The sequence below is a fragment of the Danio rerio genome, chromosome 8 (assembly GCF_049306965.1).
Source record: "Danio rerio strain Tuebingen ecotype United States chromosome 8, GRCz12tu, whole genome shotgun sequence".
In the NCBI taxonomy this organism is placed as follows: Eukaryota; Metazoa; Chordata; class Actinopteri; order Cypriniformes; family Danionidae; genus Danio; species Danio rerio.
Window position 1 is genome coordinate 3,999,300 of NC_133183.1, and position 16,896 is coordinate 4,016,195.

General features: G+C 35.1%; 3 protein-coding genes across 9 annotated transcripts in view; 1 reads left to right on the forward strand and 2 right to left on the reverse strand.

Annotated features, from left to right (window-relative positions):
- Positions 1-6,931, reverse strand: part of LOC110440004 (uncharacterized) — a 31,547-nt gene extending 24,616 nt beyond the window's left edge. The window contains exon 1 of the mRNA XM_073910021.1: positions 6,792-6,931. Within this exon, the coding sequence (XP_073766122.1) occupies positions 6,792-6,821 (30 nt within the window). The 5' untranslated portion in view covers positions 6,822-6,931. The remainder of the gene's footprint in view (positions 1-6,791) is intronic.
- acaa2 (acetyl-CoA acyltransferase 2) overlaps positions 1-16,896 on the reverse strand; it is a 654,279-nt gene that overhangs the window by 259,694 nt on the left and 377,689 nt on the right. The window lies entirely within an intron of this gene.
- The window catches only part of sh3glb2a (SH3-domain GRB2-like endophilin B2a), a 59,255-nt gene that overhangs the window by 9,124 nt on the left and 33,235 nt on the right, over positions 1-16,896 (forward strand). For all 7 annotated transcript variants that reach the window (XR_012383635.1, XR_012383636.1, XR_012383637.1 and 4 more), the window contains exons 4-9: positions 4,433-4,566; positions 8,047-8,139; positions 11,533-11,595; positions 12,808-12,831; positions 14,979-15,068; positions 15,410-15,510. Coding sequence is in view for 4 of the 7 variants with exons in the window: in XM_017357304.3 (XP_017212793.1) it covers positions 4,433-4,566; positions 8,047-8,139; positions 11,533-11,595; positions 12,808-12,831; positions 14,979-15,068; positions 15,410-15,510 (505 nt within the window). In the remaining 3 variants the exon portion in view is untranslated. The remainder of the gene's footprint in view (positions 1-4,432; positions 4,567-8,046; positions 8,140-11,532; positions 11,596-12,807; positions 12,832-14,978; positions 15,069-15,409; positions 15,511-16,896) is intronic.

Genomic DNA, 16,896 nt, shown 5'->3' on the forward strand with positions numbered 1-16,896 from the left:
AAACCTCAGCTTCAGATCGTTAGACAGAAAAGGCTGCCAAAACAAAACGGCTAATTTGTCTGTAGGAGTAAAATAAGCTGAATCCAGGACAAATCCATTGATTGGGCTCTCAAATGTTGCTCTTAATTTAATTCAGTCTTTTCCAGTTACACTAAGAGCCATTGTCAGTGTTTGTATGTCTAAAGCTGCTTTTGTAGATGTATTATGAAAACACAATAGGTTAGCAAGCGGTTCGCTTTTTTAAGTGCTGTAATAATAACTGACAGCGATGTTGAAGTTTTTCAGTGTGATTAAATTGATTTCGCAGTCTCTGATGGTTTTCCCCTGCAGGCCGAACCAATAAATCTCCACGCTTTTTCCTTTCTGTTCTCTGTCGCAGTGATCAATAGTGTCAAAGGTCATCTGTGATGTCACATCCTATTACCATCATGATCTTCAGTAGAGCTGCTGAAGACAAAGTTATTCCACTCTTGTGTAACCCAGGTCTAAATTAAATAAACAATATTTTAGGCATAAAACTTTCATATGAAATAAAAGTACAAGATTTACTTGTATTGAATTGCAATATAGATAAACAATATAAATTCTATCTATCTATCTATCTATCTATCTATCTATCTATCTATCTATCTATCTGTCTGTCTGTCTGTCTGTCTGTCTGTCTGTCTGTCTGTCTGTCTGTCTGTCTGTCTGTCTGTCTGTCTGTCTGTCTGTCTGTCTGTCTGTCTGTCCGCCCCTTCATCCATCCGTTCTGTCTATCCATCTATCATCTATATTCTGTCAATTATCTATTGTTCCATCCATCCATCCATCCATCCATCCATCCATTTATCCATCCATCGTTCTTTCTATCATCTATCATTCTGTCTTTCTATCCATCTATTGTTTAGCTAACATTCTGTCCATCTATCATTCCATCTATCTTACTATCCATCTATCTTCTTATTTATTGAGCCATCCATCCATCTATCTATTTATTGTTTGTTCTGTCATTTGTTCTGTCACTCTGTCCATCCTTCTATCTATCAAACTATTCTTCTATCTATTGTTCTATCTTGTTTCATCTAACTATCGTTCTTTGTCTGTCTGTCTATCGTTCTATCTATCCAATCATCTATCTGTCCGTCTGTCTGTCCGTCCGTCTGTCCGTCCGCCCGTCTGTCTGCCCGTCTGTCCGTCCATCTGTCTGTCCGTCTGTCTGTCGTTCTATCCATCGTTCTGTCTGTGTGTCTGATGGTTTGTTGTTCTATCTATCGTTCTACATATCATTCTATAGTTCTATTCATCCATCTATTCATCCACTCTTATTAAAATATGAAGTTATTATTCAGGTTATTATTATTTAACGTGTTTTTATCATTGTTTCTCATTCCTAAAATATAAATATTTGCATCTTGACACTGTTAAAAAAGTAATTATATCATAAAAATATCTATTACCTATTTTAGTCATCATATAAATAAATAACGTTTTTAAATTGGCTAATAAAAATAGCCTTTTTTAGGGAAATGATATATGGACAAAAAAATTGCATATATTTCCCAGTATTGTGCAGCCCTAATATATATATATGATTGACAAGCAATAAGGATAAAGATAAGTGAATAAATATGAATTCCAGTGCTAAATTTTAAGGGTTATTTATGTTCACTTGCGTATTGTAAAAGCTTTTATTGCTGTGTTTGGTTGCCTCCTGAGAAGTGCAGATCTCAATTATAGTAGCTTCATACAGTGGAGAGGGAACTGTGCACTTCTTGTTTGTCTGTTCTTAAACTAAAGTGCACTTAGTGGTTTTAAATGGCTCTAACATTCTGTGACTGACCAGATGCTTTTAGCATGAGCTGAAACACAAATACAATCTCTGTAAGTTTAAGACTGCTGCTAATCTGAAGTCTAGAAAATCTTGAAGTGTCTACTTGTAAAATAAAGGGACTCTTTTTGTGAACATTTAACTTGAGTTGGTCATTAATTAATTCACTGGCAACAAAGTTACATGCGTTACATAGATGTCTAAAATCAGCAATGAAAATGCATTTCCTTTGCATTTGTTTTGGTTAATATTTAATATTTGTGCACAATTCTGAAAATACTACAGTGTTGGCATTAATCAGTGAATCTAGAATAAGAAGTTTGATTTATGATTATACACGACCTAACAAAAGTCTTGTCACCTATGCAAATTTTAGAAACAGCAAATAATAACTTGACTCCTAGTTGATCATTTGGTATCAGAAGTGGTTCATATGAAAGGCAAAGGCCTCTAGATTACACTTATTTGACCACAATAAAATAAAATATGATCATGCCTTGATTTTAAATGATTTAATTAGGACAGTAAGGTCTGACTTTTTTGAGACAAAAGTCTTGTCACTGAACAGAGATAATGTCCAGTATAGAATATAAAGTCCTGCTGCAGTGGAGACAGAATGAATATTGTGTCTGACTCCATCATGAGCTTGGAGGACTGCATCCATACATCTCTGACATGACTCAAATCACTGATTAATAAAGTCATCTGGAACGGCAAAGAAAGTGTTCCTGCAGGTCTCCCAGAGTTCATCAAGATTCTTTGGATTCATCTTCAATGCCTCCTCCTTCATCTTACCCCAGACATGCTCAACAATGTTCATGTCTAGTGACTAGGCTGGCCAATCCTGGAGCACCTTGACCTTCTTTGCTTTGAGGAACTTGATGTGGAGGCTGAAGTATGAGAAGGAGCGCTATCCTGCTGGAGAATTGTCCCTCTCCTGTGGTTTGTAGTGTAATGGGCAGCACAAATGTCTTGATACCTCAGGCTATTGATGATGATCATCCACTCTGCAAATCTCTTGCACGTCCCCATACTGAATGTAACCCCAAACCATGATTTTTGCTTCACCAAACTTGACTGATTTCTGTGAGAATCTTGGGTCAATGCGTGTTCCAGTAGGTCTTCTGCAGTATTTGTGATGATTGAGATGCATTTCAACAGATGATTCATCAGAAATATCTGCCACTTTAGAAATGATCAACTAGAAGTCAAGTTATTATTTGTTACTTCTACAACTGGGATCAAAGACAAGACTTTTGTCATGTTGTATAGACAAAATGCATATGGAGCATATGGGTAAAAACAATTAAGGACCACTCTTTAATCCATTATAGTGCTCTCTTTAAAATACTAATTGTAAAATCCTTCAAGTGTTACTGTAATCATTGTCAATAAAGTAACCATGTATATGTTTTCGTCTGATTAAGGTCTAATTATTGATTTCACTTATAGTTGTGTTGGAAATAGTAAAAAAAAAAAAAAAACACGTCATTTTATTGCATTGTCATTTTCATTTTTTTAAATCCTAATAAAAATGTTCAGTATTGCAAATAAATAAATAAGGTATGGAGATTTTTATGTCCTTACAAACAGTTTAATGCAGTAAACTATTTTTTGATAATAAACTACAAGCAATTACTGTATTAGAAACAAGACATTAAATAAAAAAAAACAATTGATGTCAACAACATAAAGTTGAATTTCTAGTAAGCATTGCTGTGTTTACAACATTAAAAAATAATTTTTGCATTGCATAATATACAGGACTGTGAGACGATTTAGTCAATTTGTGCAGTTAAAATCAAAGACCGCACTGTAGATTTAAAGTGGCGTTCAGCATTAATTATTGATTCAGTGGCTAATCAACTCTTCTGACTAATGTGTGTTTGTTGACATAGCCGACCCAATTTATTGTATTGTATCCATTCATTGCAATATAAATAGTGAAAAGCATTCAGGAATATACATACATACATACAAGACAAACCATCCTTATTCAGTAAAATTAGCCTAGCCTGCCTAGTTAACCTAATTAACCTAGTGAAGCCTTTAAATGTCACTTTAAGCTGTATAGAAGTGTCTTGAAAAATATCTAGTCTAATATTATTTGCTGACATCATGGCAAAGATTAAATAAATCAGTTATTAGAAAGGAGTTATTAAAACTATTATGATTAGAAATGTGTTGAGAAAATCTCCGTTAAACAGAAATTTGGGGGGGGGAACAGGGGGGCTAATAATTCAGGGGAGCTAATAATTCTGACTTCAACTGTATGTTTTTGATGCTCTTTATTGATCTCTATGGAAAATTAATTAAAAAAATTCAATTAAATTAATCGTAATTTTTTTTAGCGCTTTTAGAATGTAGATTGTGTCAAAGCAGCTTAACATTGAAGTTCTTGTAAATTGAAACTGCTTCAGTACAATTTTTGCAATTTATGTTTAGTTCAGTTCAGTTAATGTCAATGACAATGCGCAGCTCCACAAGTTCCAAACCAAGCAAGCCAGTGGCGATGCAAATTTATCCGCATCTTGGCGTTTCCATTACGCATTGTTTTAATGCAATATTCTGAAATGCACATGGTTGAAAACGTAGCATATGACTTATTTGTGTTTGCTGTAGGAAGCACCCTGATCAAAGTGGGCGACTGTCAGAGGAGGCTAGGCGGCGCTGAGAGAGAGTTTCTGCAGGCCTCGTCCATCAGCTTTCTAACACCCTTGCGCAACTTCCTGGAGGGAGACTGGAGGACCATTTCTGTGAGTCTGACTTTTAGATTTGATGCCATCACTGTAAGTTATTCAAATAAAGTTTGTGTGTAGCACTTTTCAGAACAATAATTATTCCAAATAAAAATTGTATTTGTCACATACAGAGTCATACACCGTATGATATGCTGCGAAATGCTTACACAACCACTTGTGACAAAAATAGCAATAAGATCTACAAATAATCTAAATTTTCGAGAAATAAAAGGTATGCAATAGAAAATAAAAGCAAATATAAAATATTTTAAGACCTTTATAGTTTTAAGGACTTTCCAAAGTAGCTTTACAAAAAGGTGCATGTTATTACAATAAAGTCAAAACAAGTTGTGAAGGTGTTGTGTATAGGGTGGACATTATATTTACTTATTACACGGCTATCTGGAATACTCGCTTTTGATTAGTCAGTCACAACATTCCAAGGTATGTTATTCTGAAATAACAACTGCTAAATAACACCAGATAATAAATCAATAAATATATAACAAATTCAAATCCTTATTCTTACATCCACATTCATATGTATCTGCTTGTCTGTTACGCTGCAGTTTTTGACTGTTTGGCACCAATAAATAATAGGTAGGTTAGCATTTTCTCCATTTAGCCAGTTTCATTTCTGTCAGCTTTGCATTTTTGACTGTTTGGCAACATATTGTGACTGAATAATGCACAGGTTAGTGTATACTCCATTCAGCTGGTTTCATCCTTGTCAGCTTTGCATTTAATTAAAGCAATTTAAATTATTTAATTTATATGTTTTGTGACAAGTAGCCATGTAATAAGTATTGGGAGAATAAACCATTTAGTTTTATACAACAGTGCTCCTCTTCGTATCAAACTGCTGATAAACGTGTTGGGTCTGTTCTACGATAACACTCCTGGATGAACTAGGTTATCCCTAACATAGTCAACCTGCAGTTATGTAATGTATAGTGTACATTTCAGAAAGATGATGTCCATGTGTATAATACATTTTGTAGGGATATTTTACAGTTTTAACTCAAGTAATGACCAGTCTGTAAGATGAAAAAGAGCCGAAGTCAGAGATTCAAATAAATAAATAAATAAAGTTTACTGAAGATAGTTTTCAGTGTCATCAGCAGAAGCTGCTTCAGCACTTGCAATGAGTTCCTTGGTTGCTCTGCTTACAATCACAAATCAATACTACAATACTCTCTACACAAGACCAGAAAGGGTGTGATTCAGGTAACAGGTTCCGATTGGTTAAAACAAAGATAGACAATTCTAAATATGTATGTCAATGCGGGGTCATATCTGAATCCAGATAGGGATGACGACAGGAGGCTTGGGTCAGGTCGCCCATAGACAATTAAGAGCTGGTCTCAGACCTGTAGAACTGACCTATCGGATGCAAATTTACACGCAAGAGACGATCTGTTATAAAATCCCAGGGTTGTTTTTTTGTACTCTCAGCTGTCTTATCAAACTCCTATTCAAAACTGCTATTAAAAGCATTCAGGCTGCCATCTTCTTACTACGCACAAAGTCATAAAAATTATTTGCATGAAAAGGAAATTACTTTAAAAAGAGTTAACCGTAAAAATAGCAAAATCATGTTAAACACTTTAGATTGTATTAACTGATAGAAATAACAATAGAAACGGTTGTTCCCAGTCATCAGGCTCAGCAGTTCCACTCTAAAGGTCTATGACCTGCTTTGGTGGCTCCTGAAAATAAAGTCAAAATAGACAAAGACTTACATTAACCACTTAAACTCTGCGTGCCCGGAACCGGGGACAAAATGACGTCATCGGGAGAATAACTATAGGTTTAAGAGGTCTGTCTGCATCAATAACACCATATGACATACTGGGTGAAAGCTTAGAATGTCTATTTTCAACTGATGCACATCACTTTAATATTTGTTGCACTGTAACGAAGTTATTTACACTTAATTTACACTCGATGTATAATATCTCAACCCTCCCGATTATGTACTTTGTTCAGTATGCATATTTTTTACATCGCTAATATTAGACACACAATGGCAAGTAATATGTCAAATTAAAGCTCTCATTCCCAAAAATAAGGATCCATTGTTATTTTTATTGATTTACAATCACATATCTAACAGTCTTCGAATGAATCATAAAGTATAAACTCTTTTTTTGTAAACATACAAGGGAAATTATTGATCATTTGCTACGTGAGCTGCCGGAGCTAGCACAGATAGCCAAACAAGCTACATCATCTTTTACCTTAGGTTGTCCTCTGCAAAATGAGTCCATTTTCAGCGTTTTCTGAGGAAGTGTGCATTAGTAAACCCCTGCTGTGTCTTGTAAGTGCCAAACGCAACAAATTAGGGTCATGATATTCCAAAATTCGGGAAAATATGATCGCTTCGACCTATCCAGATGAATTACATATCACTGGAAAGGTGAGATTCTCATCTTTACGCTGATTTATTGCGAGCCGTGATCAGCCAATCAGTGACTGAGATATTGCATGACAAACAGGAAGAGGGATGTCCGAAACAGAATGTGTAAAAGTCCCAGATCAGAAGCAAAAAAGTTGTGATTTTCCACCCTTCGGTTGAACTTACATAATTATTGCATACTACATGATAAAAGCAAAATTATTTTTTTCTAGTGTCTCCTGACAAATGCTGGTAACAATCAAAACAGTCTGCAGTTTGATGGAGCATACAGGGCCTGAGTTATACACTTTCTAAATCAGGCTTTAGAACAAAAAAACTAAAAGCGTTTTTTGTTGAGGTGGTTCCTAATAGGACAGACAACATATATAATAATATTTTATCACTTCCCGCAGTTCTTTTTGTAATTTCAAAGGGTTTTCTGTACAATTACATTGAGATTTTGCATTTATTATAGTGTATGAGGGTATGGGAAGACTTCAAAAATAGGTAGGCGAAAATAAAATAAAAAATGGCATTTTTCCTCCTTGCAGTTGGAATGGAATTATTCTCACATAAATTGTTATAATCAAAAAGTCCTTTTTCCTGTGTTTGCTGACACCTGCTGGAAAGAAATAAAATTGTTTTCAGGGTGCTGCAATTCATATATATACATATATACAACAATTGTTTTCAATTTCAACTGTATTTTATGAAATTTCAAAGGGTTTCCTTTCAAATGATACCGAACTTTTGTATTTACACCACTGCATGTGGGTATGGGAAGCTTTTTAAATCGGAAGGCGAAATTCAGGCGGAATTACCCCAAATAGCCCCAGAGCTTAACTGGTTAAGCATTGTGTTAACTTATTCATTAGTTAAATTGATTTCAAAGTTAAATACTCATTAAAATAATCATATTAATAAATTAGTGAGAAACAGGATAATGAGAAAAGGATAAACGTTAATCCTTGCTGGGACTGGTTGGAAGACAGAAATCCAAATTCATCAATTTTCAATGAAGTGCATGTTTGTATTGCTTAAGTGTTGTCCACTCAGTGAGCAAGATGCACTGATAAATGTTTTCATCCTCCTCACAGAGAGAGCGGAGACTCCTGGAGAATCGACGCTTGGATCTGGATGCCTGTAAAGCACGTCTCAAGAAGGCCAAAGCTGCGGAAGCCAAAGCGGCTGTAAGACTCCTTATTACGCTTTTACTTTTTCCTCTGTTATTTTTTTCTTTATGCATCCTCTGATTCTAGTTCAAGCATTAGTTAGATTTCTTCTTTCAGTAATTTGGAGGAAGAAATGGTCTGTTTACTGATCTCAATTGTTGTCAGACCACATAGGAATATGAATGTGCATCTGCATCTCTTCCTCCTGTTGCAAACTGAATGATTTCTCACTTGTTGATCGAGCACTAACTCTAACCTTCTGCTTTAACCTTCGCAGTGTGAGGGAGAAGTGAGTATTGCAGTGAATTTCCTCTCTTGCACATTATGCTTCTCAACATTTTTTGATTAGCGTAAAGATTTGATCAGTTTTGTTCCTCATTTTTCATGCTCTTCACTTGCTAGGAGCTTCATAAGATGTTATTTTGAGTGATATGATGGAACTGCCTAAATTTGAATTAACTCACATTTCTATAATCTTACCTTTCAGATCCTAAAATAAACATCCTGAGCATAAAATTATGGCTATTTAATACCTTTATTAACTAACTTATTAATAAATTTATTGCCACTAGTCAATTTCACAGAATTTGCAAATCAAATACTGTATGTAAGTGTAATGCACAGTTTTACACAATATTTATTTAATTTGTCTGGTTGCTCTTGTTAGAATATCATTTTATTGGGAAATAAGCTTATCTGTGTTATTTTAACCATGTTTGAGTAACTAAATGACTGAATGTAACACTATTTTTTTCTATAATATAACTTGCTATGATAGCTTTGTCATTCTTGTGTTCCTTGGAGGTACAGTGAAGCAACCAGATTAAAAATGTATTTTTTTTTTATTAAAAATGAATATTTATAACAATAAAAATGAGATAAATCTGTTTGATTTGTAAAACACTTCAATTCATTCATTCATTTTCTTGTCGGTTTAGTCCCTTTATTAATCTGGGGTCACCACAGCGGAATGAACCGCCAACTTATCCAGCAAGTTTTACGCAGCGGATGCCCTTCCAGCCGCAGCCCATCTCTGGGAAACATCCACACACACATTCACACAAACACTCATACACTGCGGACAATTTAGCCTACCCAATTCACCTGTACCGCATGTCTTTGGACTGTGGGGGAAACCGGAGCACCTGGAGGAAACCCACACAAAGGCAGGGAGAACATGCAAACTCCACACAGAAACGCCAACTGAGCCGAGATTCGAAACAGCGACCTTCTTTCTGTGAAGCGACAGCACTACCTACTGCGCCACTGCCTCGCCCAAAACACTTTGATTTTTATCAATAATATATATATATTTTTTTTTCTTTCTAAATAAAGACATCAAATGTTTTATTATGTCCATTTTAGGATTAATATGAATGTTAATTATTATTTACATTAATCATTATTAATTTAAATAGTTTTCTAAGTAAATAAAAATAATATATTTAGGGGCGGCACAGTGATTCAGAGGTTAGCACTGTCACTTCACAGCAAGAAGGTCTCTGGTTCGAGTCCCAGGTAGGCCAGTTGGCATTTCTGTTTAGAGTTTGCATGTTCTCTCCATGTTGGTGTGGGTTTCCTCCAGGTGCTCCGGTTTTCCCAACAAGTCCAAACACATGCGGTATAGATGAATAAACTAAATTGGCTGTAGCGGATGTGTGTGTGTGTGAATGAGTGTGTATGGATGTTTCCCAGTACTGGGTTGTAGCTGAAAGGGCATCCGCTGTGTAAAACATGATGAATAAAGGGACTGAGCTAAAGGTAAATGAATGAATGAAGTAATAGTATTCTTATAAACTCATATTCAAATTTTAATTAGGAAAATCATCTTGGATATTTCCCCATTGATACAATAGTGTTAATATTATTTAAATATTAGTCTTAATATTATTTAGCTTTGCTATTAGTTTTTTGTAGATTTTATTCTTCTTCTTATTATTATTATATATGCAGCTTTTAATAAATGTTCATTTCAGTTTTATTTGTAGGAATTGTGGTTATTCTGTCAGCGTCCTCTAGTGGCTAATATGTGAACAGACATACCTTATTAATTGAACAGAACAGGTTATGTGAACGCAGCATTGATTATATTATCCTTTGTTCCATCATATCATAATATATATTCACTTTAAATGCTTTGGGATTCATCTATGCAGTATTTTTTTATGTGAAGCACTCACATAAATGCATTATTTACCATAATTCTTTCACCATTCAGAGAAGGGCTGCACAATATATTGAAAATTTTGCATTATCACAATAATAGTACATTCAATATCTGTAAAGCAAAGAAGTGCAATACATTTAATTTGATTTATGGGGCAATCATAACATCGATTGTTTATCCAAATTTTTATGTGCCTCAAAGTTGTAGAAGCATTTATCTTATTATTCTGTTCTGCTATTGGCTGGAGCGGCCCAAAAGTGAACCTAGAGCTGAAAAAAAACACTAATGGCGGAGATGAAAGATCCGAAAAATATCTATTAGCCATTTATTTTAGTATGATCATTATAGAAATAAATTATGTAAATAAAAAGCTAATAAAATTTCTCCTTGCATAGGCTGTTTATTTAAATTTGACCAATTGTGCTGTGTTTAGACACGCCTTCCTAATAGATTCTATTCTGCTATTGGCTCGAGCAGCCCATAGGTGAACCTAGAGCTAAAGTAAACCCTAATGGCGGAAATGAGAGATCTGAAAACTATCTATTAGCCATTTATTTTAGTATGATTATTATAGAAATAAATGATTTTAAAATACTCTAATAAAATTTCTCTAGGCATAGATGGTTTATTTAAATTTGACCAATCAGATGGAGCTGTGCTGTGGTAAGACACGCCTACTCAGTAGATGCTGTTCCGCTATTGGCTGGAGGAGTCCAAAGGTAAACCCAGAGCTGAAAATAATTACACTGGATTAGAGCGCACACACATATGCACACGGTCAGCATTCAGTCTCATTCGCACACTGAGACGAGCAGAGCACACAAATCTAAAATCATCTTCATGTGAGCGCTTTAATTGTCAAGTAGAGCGATTAGATTAGAGCCCTGAAAAATATCTATTAGCCCTTTATTTTAGTATGATCATTATATAAATTAATGATTTCGAAAATAGCCTTTAAAATCTCTCTAGGGAAATGTTATATCACAAGAAATTTTGTATTGTGCAGCCCTAATTCAGATCTTCTGACTGTCATGTTTATTGATTTAAATCTTCCGATATTTAAATTTTTCTGAGCTGTGTTTCTGCATGGCATTAAGAAGCTTCTCAACCCTCAGTTTTCATCCCGTAGGCTGATAAAGTCGGTGCCAGTTAGTCTCTTACTAAAAATATCTGCTGCATTAAGTGATTGCTGATTGTGTATTTGGCACAGGTTTGTATTAACATGTCCTCCTGTCTGTTCACAGGCTGTTCCAGACTTTCAAGAGACTCGACCACGTAATTATGTGCTTTCTGCCAGCGCATCTGCAGTAAGAAAATCCCATCCACACACACGCACACACACACACACACACACACACACACACACACACACACACACACACACACACACACACATACACAAACATAAGAATTTGTAATTATTATTTTTAAACTGGAATGATTTACAGTACAACAAATGTATATTTTACAGTAAAATGAATCCTTTATATCAGAGATGGGCAAACTAGGTTTGCATATGGAAACCTTTGATTTGGTCTTACAACCTACCGGAGAAAAGAGGGAGAATGATGGGACTGATTTAGAGACCAAATTTAATGTAACTAAATAATCTTTTTTTCCTTTTGACATAAGATTATTTTGTGTGCCCCATTGGCAGATTATTTTGCTTGTTTTAAGGAAAAACTAACTTAATATTGGAATATTATTTCTTAAAACAAGACTATATGTTTTGCTTGTCTAGAAAATTCTTCTTGATTTAAGAATTTTAAAATATTTGGACTAGAAACAAGACCAAAAAATCTAAGTAAGAACATCATTTTTTCAGTGCATAATTTGTTTTATTATTTTATTTTAAACTGTTGTTGAAAAAGTAAAAGAAAAATTGTCTCGGAGACACAAAATCTACCGGCAGTTCATAAATCTATAGTCCTATCTATTCTCATGAATCTAAACACATGCATAATATTAGTAATAAAGTAATAATATTAATATTCATGAGTTTGTCAGACATGACCCTGTCAGGTTGGTTTTAAAGGACCAGTCTGCTTTTCTACTTTGGTTTAGTTCATTTTTTTTTGTACAAGGACAATACACAACAACACATTTGAAGCTATTTCAATCATAGGCAAGATGCATGGTATCAAAATTATAGCAAAAATGCTTATTTCCACTTGTAGTACCCGGGCAAGTATATTAAGTTATTATTATTGTGTGTAAATTAATTAAAATAGATCAGGTCAATAATATTACACACCTGTATACACAAACACAAACACACACACACACACACACACGTCACATCAGTAGTCTACATTAAGAAATGTGAGTTATTTTACTGATTTCTATTCTAGATAGGCTTTCTAGATATTTTACTCTTGTTCGTTGAGGAAGAGCATCCTAATACTCACTGCTGTTATCAAAATAATGATGTCCTTCTGCTCTCTCATTGATTGTCTTTATTGCAACTTTTCTTTTGACATTTCTGAATTTTGTGTTTTTGTTGTCTCTTCGCTGATCAGCTCTGGAGCGAGGAGCTTGATAAAGTAAGTGTGACATCATTGCAGGTTAATTTACATGTTTTCATAATGCTTTGGTTGTTGTGTAATATATATATATATATATATATTAGAGATGTTACAAAGAATTTTTTCTTGATTTACCATGATGCAGACCCAAACAATTTGGTATGGGTTTAGTAATGGCCTGTTTTCACTCACTGGTACAGTACAGGTCGGTACGGGTCTCCTTTATCAGCCTTGCATTTCCACTGCCTAAAGGGTACCAAGGGTTGATGTACGACAGAAAGTTTCAGTCGACGTCATTCTCACTTGAGAAAATCTCAAAATAAAGCCGAACGGGTCATTCACATATCATATGAGAAGCACTTCTCACAAAACAGTGGCTTTATACACATAAATACTTGTGTATAAATGTTTATTGTGTATAAACGTTTATAACCTTTCTATGAACATAATTTGACTAAAAATGCATATCAATGCGAAGTAACGTCTGCAATCATATAAAATAAATAAATAAAACACATTTAAACACGTACAGACCCTTAAAGTCACTAATATGTTACCAATTACAGAAAAACTACACACAGCAGACATTTAGTCCTTATTTGGCTTCCAAAACAACATGCGACATATAGTCCACAGTCAGTGCAAACCTCTCATCTGTGTCTGTAATCTACACCAGCACATGATGTAGCCTCTGACATTCTGTCATTCCGAGTTCATAATAGTCCAAAAGGTAATGATAATAGTTAAACTAAAAAGTTAAAAGTTGCTGATAGAATCATTTGCTCCTTTGTTTTTGCGGGCGGTTTCTTTGTTTTAATTTTCCTGCTTGTGTATGCACGAGTGATGTTTCTCTGTGAACCAATAGCATTCAGCTGTGAGTCTAGCTCCGCCTTTTGGTACCCTTTTGCCATGCAGGTACCCTTTACCAAACCATATCGTACCACTCAGTGGAAACGGGCCATAATAATCATAACTGGTTATTATGTACTGACAACATTTGTTTCATATTAAAACACTCTAACTACTTAAAGACAGACAAGCAAGATTGAACCGATTCGATGACATGGTAAATGTAACCGAACCGTGAGACCAGTGTAGGTTCACACCCATAATATATATATATTTATTGATTACATTTGAGACTGCAAGGTATTTTTATTACAAGTTATTGCTTTCTTTTCGTTGTTTTATACAAAGAGTAACAGAGTTGTAGTTTTTCCAAGATATTTATTTATTTTCATTTTGTTTCAAGTGTTTGAAACTTTCAGATTGTCTTGATCACAACTTTGTTTAAACTGTATATTGACTTCACATTCATCTGTGTAAACAAAAAAAGAGAAAATCAATTACTTTTCATTATTATAATTTATAATTGAACCTATATATACATAAATACTTATACTTATTGAACAGAAATTCACAAACACATAACATATTTCTAATTATATAAACTTTATTGAAGAAAAAACTGACTGTGTTTGATTATTCGCTCACCTGCTGTGCTGCTCTTCTCTCTCCAGTAGCCGTTCCTTCTCTTCTGACCAATTGGCCCACATTGGAAAATACGCTATCGCGACAAATCAAATCGTACTTGCTACAATATACATATATAAACCTTCACAAATACACAAATTTTCTTGGTCCTATCATTTAAAGGGCATTCACCAAAAAAATAAAAAGTATTAATATTAATAATATAAAAACTAAAATTAAAAATGATAAATAAAAATATATTGAGCTTATTCTGCGATGCTGTAGTGTGCTACATTTTTGCGATTGTTTTATAACTTCTGATTCAGTTGCCTATGGGGGAAATGAATATAATAATAAATGGAGGAAATCAGTCAAACTATTCGTGTTCATCACTATACATAAAAAAGTAGAATAAAATAATAAGAAAATCAAGTCTGCAACATGAAGCAGCATTACAAGCTGTTTTTAACGTCTAAAAATCAATGGAAGTGAATGAGAACTGAAGTCCAAAAAGATTGCAATGACTGCTGCCACTCATACGTGAATAACAAGGTCAATATAATAATAATAAAATACAAATGATAATAATTAATTATAGTAATATTCGTATCAGTGATTAATTAATGAATGCATGGTGTTAATGTGACTGTGCCTAATGTGTTTGTTTTGCTCTCTCTGTGTGTGTTCTGCAGTCGGAGCAGGAGTTACGGGTCGCTCAGGCAGAGTTTGACAGACAGGCTGAAGTCACCAGACTCCTGCTGGAGGGCATCAGCAGCACACACGTCAGTCTTGTTTACACACACGCACATGCTGTTTGAACAGGTTAATGCCATCTAAACAGGCCGCTTTATTCAGATAACTTTCAGCATCAGCTTGAAAGCTTTTCTCTGACAATATAATTTCAAAACATCACTGTCATACTTTAACAGATGATAAAGAATCTGTCATCCATATGCAAACACATCATGTGCTGCCTGTATTTGAAAGAGACTGGTGTGTCTGTGTGTGTGCGCCTGTGTGTGTGTGTGTGTGTGTGTGTGTGTGTGTGTGTACTGTTTTAATCAGTATTAGTCGTTTCAGATGAAATAATCAAATGTGTGTGTGTCTCTCTGTATGTGTGCAGGTGAATCATCTGCGCTGTCTGCGTGAGTTTGCGGAGGCGCAGGCCATGTATTACAACCAGTGTCACAAATACATGCAGGAGCTGCAGAGAGAGCTGGGCAGGTGAGCAGATGGTGTATTCAGAGATGTTTCCAGGGTTGCAGCTGGAAGGACATCTGCTGCGTAAAACATATGCTGGAATAGTTGGTGGTTCATTCCACTGTGGCGACCCCTGATGAATAAGGGACTAAGCTCAAGGAAAAATGATGGATCAATAGTGTGCTAGCATGGCCTTACTTCATAATTTTTGTCAGTGCTTCTTCCACTCAATCCAAAGTTACTTTCACTGTTCGTTACTACAGTCTACATTTTGTTAGCTATCAGAATACATACATATGTTTGTTAACAAATATGCAACTTTGTTCATCTAAAGCAGGGGTCATCAACCCTGTTCCTGCAGAACTACCTTCCTGCAGATTTCAGTTGCAACCCTGACCAAACACACCTGTTTGTAATTATCAAGTGCTGCTTTAAGCTGTGGTCACATTAGAATTTGAGCATGCAAATTCTGTCGTACAGTGCTGCGAAAAGGGGCAGGATTAAACAAGATGAAAGTTTCAGTCGCATCATTCTCGCTCGAGGTAATGCCTACAGTAAAACTGTACGAGTAGCACACATATCATATGAGAAGCACTTCTCACAAAACAGACGCTTTACACACATAAATGCTTGTGTATAAATGTTTATTAAGAACTTTTCTATGAACAGGAATTGATAATAACTGCAGATCAACGATGTAAAATAGCCTACTGGAACGTCTGTAATTATATAAAATAAATAAATCAATGAACATATATGAACACATACAGCCCCTTACAGTCCCGGATATGTTATCAACTACAGAATAACTACACACAGCAGACATTTCATCATTAGTTAGGTTCAAAACAACACAAAATATAGCCTACAGTCAGTGAAAACCTTTTATCTGTGTCTGTAATCTTCAGCAGCACATGTCATGTAGCCTCTGTTAGAGAGTCATTCAATCATTCCCAGTTCATATTAGTCCAAAAGGTGATGATAAAAATGAACACAAGGCAGTTTGTTACATTTGCTGAAGAAATAATGCGCCCCTATTTTCCAGGCTTCCCCTTTTTTTTATTTTTCACTCTGGCGTTTGTCAGTTTCTGATAGGCTCGGGTTTCAAAAACACGTCAATAATCAAGCGCACGGTATTATCAAGAGCTCAAGAAGATTAAATATAGACGGGCAGCGAGCGCAAGCAAGAAAGCGAAACTGCTCGCGCTTCAGACTGGCTCGTAAAAAACTACGAGGCACAGGGTTCTGCTCTACTCCATGGCTTTGTGGCTGTTCACCAAGACGACGACGAGGTTTGTTTGAGCCCGGATCGACCATGGCTCGTTATTATATGTAATATAATGCTGTAATCTCTCGCCGTGTATTTCAAACATTGCAGAATTTTGTTTTGATTCTGGATTGTTGTGTAAG